Genomic DNA, 7,641 nt, shown 5'->3' on the forward strand with positions numbered 1-7,641 from the left:
GAGTGCCAGGATGGACTCATCTAAAACTCTTAAGTTTCAATAACTTTTAGACGATATAAATTTTTATTTTTTTTTTGTAAAATGCTACAACCAGACCTGGGGTAATGGTAATGTGTAATGGTAATGCATTGTAATCATTACATTTTTTTTCAAAGTAATCGAGTGTAGTGTGTAATGGATCCATCTTTCAATTATAAGTAATTGTAATGTAATGCATTACTTTAAAAAAATGTCTGTAATGACCAATTACTTTTCAATTATTACATTTCAATTACATTTTATATATTAGTCTCTTTTTATTTTTGAATCTGAAACAAATAAATATCACGGAGAAGTTACTTTTTTATTAATAATGTTAGAGTCTTAAAATTAAAATCCTATATTCTACAATATTTTTTATATTATTAAATGGTAATTTATAGACAAACTAAATAATTCCTTTAATAGACATCTTCTTGACAATTAAGACAATTGTAAAATCAATTGAAGAGAACCAAAGAAAAATATTAAAAGAAATCATCAGGTTTTAAAGAAAGATACAAAAAAGTGATATTAATACAGGTATAGTGAGACTTACAGTTAAATTAAGATACAAATTATATTTTTCTCCTTTTTCCCTTTTCAATCTGGTAAAATGGACCTGGTAAACACGATACAAGATCAGTATGATTTATTGTAGACACAAAGAGAAAGTACATGTAAGGCCAAATATGAATATAGACTGTTATATTGACCATCATTCATTTTTTGGTAGCTTAAGATCTCAAAATTTAAACCCTACATCCAAGTACTTGTAATTATCACCTTTGGTTGTGTTTAATTTATGGCTTCATTGATTATACCTGTTAAGCTAATTAGAAGTGCTAATTAATTCATTAAGTTTTTAATACTCCTTATACATTTATAGCATTATTAGTTTACATAAACATCTAGTAGAAAATGTTCAATAAATCATTTATTTTAAAAACAAAATCAACAGAGAAACTAACATCAGATATTGAACAAAACTACAACATTGAAAGTGTTCTGATCCACTTTCTTTGTCAACTGTAGATTGGATTGGTAAACTACATGAACATGATACATGAATCTAGAATCCAAATACCACTCTGATTTATAAATCTGAGGGAAAGCGTATTATTGAGCAAAAAGCGTGAAATTTAATTTATAGGTATAAATTGTGTGGTGATACGTTTTGTGTTTTTCTCTTATAAAATGTAATGTGTAATGTAATTAATTACTTTAACAAGGTAATTGTAATTTAATTTATTACTTTTCTAAATGAGAGTAATGGTAATTGTAATGGTAATGATAAAAATTCCAAAGTAATTGTAATATAATGCATTACATTTCAAAGTAATTGACCCCAGGTCTGGCTACAACTATAAGAATAAATAAGTCCTAATATTATACAGAAAATTTTAACTTCAAATCTGTGTCCATGAACCTTAATTGGTTTAAAACGGCTTAAGACTTAAGTAAATTGTACAACAAATGATTATATTTAAAAAATCATACCATGAAAGGAAACTTAATAGCATTTTTAAATGAACTGTGTTCACGGTAAACGTATCTTTTATAAAAAAAAAATCAAGATCGAATGATTGTTATATCAAATATGCAGATCAAGTGTTATTATAAAAAACCTGCAAAACATCACTTCAAGTGCCCTTCTAGATCATGTCAAGTTCATGTACACAGAACATCATAAATAAGACTCATGATTGACTTATCAGGCCATAGATTTATGGATGTTATTAGCATAAACTAAATTAAATGAGATCCTATGAACTAACATTTCTTAAAAATATCCCAATCCAAATGTCAAGGCATTTTCAAAGATCTTACATGCTTTGTTAAGAAATATTAGATATTTTTATATTTTGATTTATTGTTTGTTTGTTTGTTTTTTTATTATAGGCGTTGTGACCATCCATTCAGGTATGGACAGAACGTCCAAAATCAAATTAGTTAACACCCGTCCCCGCAGTCACGAATTTTAACGCATATACCATTTCCTCTTTCTGACGCAAAATCACGAGTATACCCTTTCCCCGCAATCATGCATTTTATAAAATACATTTAATCTTAAATTTAATGCCAATTTCCTTCTATTATATGCAAATGTCTCATAAAGTAAGAAAAGTTGTATTTGTATTAGAATATTACGCCATAATATTATTTACGTTAAACATTAGAGAAACGTGTACCACGTTATAAGGTGCTGCCGAGGAAATGATAAATTTCTATTTCTATGACGTAGACATCAAGTGTATGCTGTATAACAGTTCAGTAAATTGTAAAGAGTTAATAAAAGAACATCTCAGAAAATATGATAAAAAAGATATCTCAAAGTGATAAATTTTATTTAACACTGATAAATTTTAATGTTGTTGAAAGATGCTTGGTGAACATAAAATTTCATATAAGAAAAACATTGATTTGCGTATATGCATGAGTTGTAAAACGCACGGCTCCAATAGTTTGCTTCTTTCTCTTCCGAAGGAGACTGCCGTTCTGGACACCATTTAATCGTTATTGTTATATTAGTTTCCTTCATTGAATTTCTTTTTCGTAGGACCCGCAAGTATGCATTCCTTTACTATGCTAACCATTTTTGTGGTATTGCTTACACCAACCACTTTTCAATATTTTATTTTGAAATGTCTTTTAAGAGTGCATTTATGTCACATATCATAGATGCTGCTCAATATTGTCGAGTGCGTCATTCTATTCTAATTTAAGTAGCTCTGATTTAAGAGTTAACAGTATTTGTATTTTATGGCCTATGACCTCATTACCTTACACTGATGTTTGAGACTCTTTTTTCGATTTTTTAAATGAAAAGTAGGTAAAGTATAAAGTGAAAGTCAAGAGGTCCAGAAACAACTTAGAAAGGTTATGTCACAGGCCATACACATTTTCAATATGAGAAAACCATCTTTTTACATACAAGCATCATGATAAAGGTTAACGTTTTTGGAAAGTAAGCCAAACTTCAAGTTCAAAACAGAATACAAAATGATATCCTCATATTTGAAACGAATTCTTTGGTTTGAAATATAATACTTTTATGTCACTTTAAGGAAATATGTTTTCAGATACGAGAAATACTGTCTTTAGGTCAGTTTTGGTTAAAATTTTGAACTTGTTTTGTGTATCCCGTTTGGGAAATGTGCCCCATCCTGCGGATGATGATGGCATATATATGTACATTACATTCTTTTTGCAACTATATTTACTTCATATCAACTTATAATATCAATATAATAAAAAAAAAATTATGTATAGTAAATGAAAATTGTATTTTTGCATGCAATATTAATCTAAAATCATTGATGTTTTTACCAGAAATGTGGAATGAAATGAGAACAACCCTGTTTCTTTCCTTGTTGAGGACTTAAAGTTTCAGAGTTACGATTAAAACTGCCTTGTAGCTGGATGTTTAGGACCAAACATTGGAAGTAAATAATGGACACAACCTCTACAAAAGCCACAACAGAAACACATACAAAAGGTAGTACGTGGAATCAAAATCAAGAAAAAATACACGTTAAAGGTGAAAAAGAAATACAAGAAGAATTAGAAGAAAATTCGGTAAAACAAGGGGAATTAAATAATAAAAGCGGAACAGGCAAACAGGGACATGTAGACGACTTAAGCCTGCATCGCGGTAGCGATTTCTGGTAATTATATACTTATAAAATAATCTCTATTGTCCAAGACATACATCTTATAGCATTAAGTAAATATAACAAATATCAACAAATAGGTTATGTGGCATACATCATTGACGTGTTCACTGTTATACCATCCTTGCACTATTTCCTTAATGATTAAAAAAAATGATACATTAAAAATAAAGAACGTTCAATCAAAATGCATTACCTTTCTTTAAATAAACTGAAGCCTGATGTTAATTTCAGCATTATCAACATCCCCGGTATGATCAAACAAAATAAACCTGTTTCTCACTTAATTCTAAAAAAAAAGGTTTTCTTGCTTGTTTTTTCCCCGTAAACTATTCAAGTACTCATTTTATTGACCCTTGACATTGTATTTAGACAAATATATATTTTTTAAAGCCAAAAGGACAGGAAAACACTAGGATTTAACAATTTCTTTTTTAGTAATCAAACCATGGAAGGGCAAGAAGATATAAAAGACAAAACAGACTTTGGGGACTTGGATTGTGGTAGCGACTTTTGGTAATGAAAATCGTTTTTTCATACTTTGTTTTAAATTTCTTTACTCTGTTATCTATATTATTTGAAAACTTTATTGCAATGAGAGTATTCGATAATGACTTTTTTTTTTTTTACAAAATGTGTATAATATATTTCTTTTTAAAATACACAGCATTTTAATGGATATATTTCTTAATGAAAGAAAGAGTTCGATAAAATCTTAAAAGGAACCTTTACATGGAAACTTTAAAAATACAATATTTAAAAAAAATGTTATGACCCTTTTGGTCCTTTCTTTTTGAGCTCATTTTTTTTAAATAAAAGCGCATGTTTCTTTTTGGAGTTGAAAAAGGTATGAATTAATTTGTGCAAAAAATAACATCTGTTTCAGAAAACTATTTATATTTTCTAAAGCGAGAAGCAACCAAAAATACAGTATTGTCTTATTTATTGAAACTCTAGGTTATATTTGGTTTGGAAAGAAAAGCTTTGCAATTTTTAAACCCAATCACCTAAATAATATGATTAATTTAAAAAAAAAAAAATAGAAAAATATATACGTTGTTGAGGAAAAGGTGAACTTCTCTTTCTTATTCCCAACTGATCATCTTTAAAAAAAATAACAACATTCAATACGTTTTTAAAATGGCGCGAATTTTACATTTCAATCTGACTTAAGGTTTTTTTTAATGCAAAGGAAAGTTTTCAGTTTACACCATGTTATTGCAGTGTTCCTGCCTTGCAAGAAGAGTCAGAGGAGTTGAATTGTGGTAGTGACTTCCGGTTAGTACTTGTGATAAATATTCCTTTTCATATATCATGTCAGGATTTTCTACCTACACAGGGAAAAGTGGCTCGCATGATTTTCATGCGATTGCCTTTTCGCATGAATTTCGTGCGAAAATCATATGAAAACCATGCGAAAAGTTCCACATGCGAATTTCATGCGGATGCCCTCATACAATATTTATGTGAAATTCATGCAATTTTCATGTGACTAAAATTTCGCATGATATTCATGCGAATTCCAAATTATCAGTTTTTCATGTAAAAATTGTGCGAAATTCACATAAATATCATGCCATATTCATATACAAGAGAAAAAAGCAATGAACAAAGAAATTGAACATTTCAATATTTATTTAGGTTTTTCTGCCACATTGAGTGATGTAAATTGCCAGTCTCTGATATCATATTGCTTGGATGCTCCTAGGTAATCCATTGACTTTAATGATAGCTGTGTTTACAGGCAGTTTTTCAGTACGTCTTTTTCAGTCTTGTGTCCTGACAAGCGTTTCCTACAAAGAAATTTTGATTATTATTAAATACTATTTCCCATACTAATATTTCAATTGTTTAGGTCAGAGGGGCCAATTTCTAAATTAGATGACATTAAATACAATGAATTCAATTATATCACTTGAAAAGTCCATGTTTTGGCAACTTGTATTACTGAGTATGTTAAATGGTATATATATGTTTAGAGCGAAACAAAAGACCATGTGTTAAGGACCCTCTCTACACCAGTACAAAATGTTTTTTGGATATTGAGAAAAATATATTCTATAAAGGTGTAAGTACTGAGCTTGTTTACATGATTTTCAACATATGGTGTGTGGCATTTAACCCCAAGGAAAAATAATCAAACACAACACAGTATCAGTAAATTGAAATCACTGTTGTTTACTTCCATAGAGAAAATACATGTAAATAACATGTTCAATTAATTTATCTTGGCCTTTTAAAATGTTATGAATTGATTAAAAATTGTGTAATAAACTGTGAATTTATAATTTTAAGAATTTAGAACTAAGGGCAGATCACTCTAACTGCAAAAAAATACCATAGAATCAGAACTCTTTAGTGTGCAGTGTAGAGAGGGTTCTTAAGCACATTCATAACTGCATAATAGACTTTAACACATACAGTGTCTTGTTGACCTACTCTATATATCCTGATATCAGGCTGCTATTGAACCAAATGAGATAAAATGTTTTAATTATTTTAATTGCGATATTCCTATTGGATGACAAATTGACAATAAACATGTCATTGATGATTTTTTAATAAATTACATACAACAGTACAATACTGAAAAGATTGATTTTTTTAATCTGGATAAAATTATTAGAATAGTACCTCAATTGTGAATAAATCAAATGCAATAGTTACATTTTTTCCATTGACCCCAAATTACCAGATTAATCCCCTAGAAGATGGAACCTTTTGTTGGACCTATCATCCTATGTCTAAATTATTTTGTAGGATACACTTAGTCTATTGAAGCTGCCTGTGGTTATAAGTCCATATGTGTCAGAACAAAACACACAGTCTGTGTATTTGTGTAGAGACTTGTAATGACAGTTAGTTAAAATAAAAATACTGTAACTTTAAATTACTTACTCAAAATTTAGTAAACCTTCAAATAGATGTCACTGAACATAAAAAGACCATTCGATTCACCTGGCTGCGTTACGTAGAACCTGAAATGAGAACGAAATCCGAATTTACTCTGAAATATTTCGTTGCAAGTTGAATTATCAATAAAAATGTGCATTATAAACACAAAATATGACAAACAATTAACGAAGCATACATATTTACCATTGTTTTAAGGAATTAGATCACAATCATCCAGAAGGAAAGTCTGGAACAAACCATAGAAGGGAGCTCTCGCTGACTCGTTTTTTTTTTCTCTGTAACAGGAAGTGCAAATGGAACCTGGCTATTCAGTTTCGTATTCATCCAAGAATCGGGAAATACCTTAGTTTTTATAATTTTCGTCGTTCAAATTTTTACCTTGAAAATGTATCTCCGCTTCAAAGACGAATGTTGATGACTAAGTGATATAAATTTACTTTAATGGAACCAAAGCTAGTTTTTTTTTTATGGAATGCCGTACGTCACAAATTACGTCATCATGCTGATTAGAAAGCAGAAAGAAAGAAACAGCAGAATGTTTTCAACTCCATATTTTCTGTAAGTTTGTAAGATTCTCATCTTTTTTTTTAATACCAGATAGATGTAATAACTTTATTTTGGAATATCTGTTGACTTAATCATAGGCGCTTGGTTACAGGATGGTGTGTTTTAAAACGTGCTAATTTCGGCGAATTTTTAGTTTTTCTTTTTAATGAGGGTATTCAGGCACACATAGAAAAACACATAATGCACAAAATACACCATCCTGTAACCAAGTGCCTTATGGACTTAATAACAGATTCAAGTGGATCTAACATTATCTATGGTAACGTTATGTGTTGAAAATGAAAGATGGGCTTGATACAGGTTCTCTGCTTTTCTTTCAATATTATTGAAAAGGCCTATTGAACGAGGGTAGACCTAATGTTTTGGTTTGTTTTTAATTCCTGTTGCACCGGGATCTGGTATATGAAATTAAACTGCAGCAATCAAATAACACACAAAGTGGCGAATCCAAAGGGGGGGGGGATGT

General features: G+C 29.8%; 1 protein-coding gene and 1 long non-coding RNA gene across 2 annotated transcripts; one reads left to right on the plus strand and one right to left on the minus strand.

Moving 5' to 3' along the window:
* The first annotated feature begins 3,339 nt into the window (after positions 1–3,339).
* On the plus strand, positions 3,340–5,050 carry LOC134266523 (uncharacterized). The gene is made up of 4 exons (XM_062748747.1): positions 3,340–3,686; positions 4,131–4,208; positions 4,917–4,974; positions 5,039–5,050. The coding sequence occupies exons 1-4, from the start codon at positions 3,472–3,474 to the stop codon at positions 5,048–5,050; spliced, it is 363 nt and encodes a 120-aa protein (XP_062604731.1). The 5' UTR covers positions 3,340–3,471.
* A 115-nt stretch (positions 5,051–5,165) lies between these two features.
* LOC134266524 (uncharacterized) lies at positions 5,166–7,147 on the minus strand. Its single transcript, XR_009991989.1, has 3 exons — positions 6,792–7,147; positions 6,591–6,670; positions 5,166–5,485 (listed from the first exon to the last, which is right to left on the minus strand). It is a non-coding gene; the product is annotated as an uncharacterized LOC134266524 (long non-coding RNA).
* Between the last annotated feature and the right edge of the window lie 494 nt (positions 7,148–7,641).

This window comes from Saccostrea cucullata, unplaced genomic scaffold (assembly GCF_032062105.1).
Source record: "Saccostrea cucullata isolate Sc308-1 unplaced genomic scaffold, CSIRO_AGI_Scuc_v1 ctg12523, whole genome shotgun sequence".
Classification (NCBI taxonomy): Eukaryota; Metazoa; Mollusca; class Bivalvia; order Ostreida; family Ostreidae; genus Saccostrea; species Saccostrea cuccullata.

Excerpts from the sequence above, each read along its gene's own strand:
- LOC134266523 (XM_062748747.1), top strand. The coding sequence starts at position 3,472 with ATGGACACAACCTCTACAAAAGCCACAACAGAAACACATACAAAAGGT. Across the intron at positions 3,687-4,130 it reads CATCGCGGTAGCGATTTCTG|TAATCAAACCATGGAAGGGC; the intron begins GTAATTATATAC and ends TTTCTTTTTTAG. Across the intron at positions 4,209-4,916 it reads GATTGTGGTAGCGACTTTTG|TGTTCCTGCCTTGCAAGAAG; the intron begins GTAATGAAAATC and ends ATGTTATTGCAG.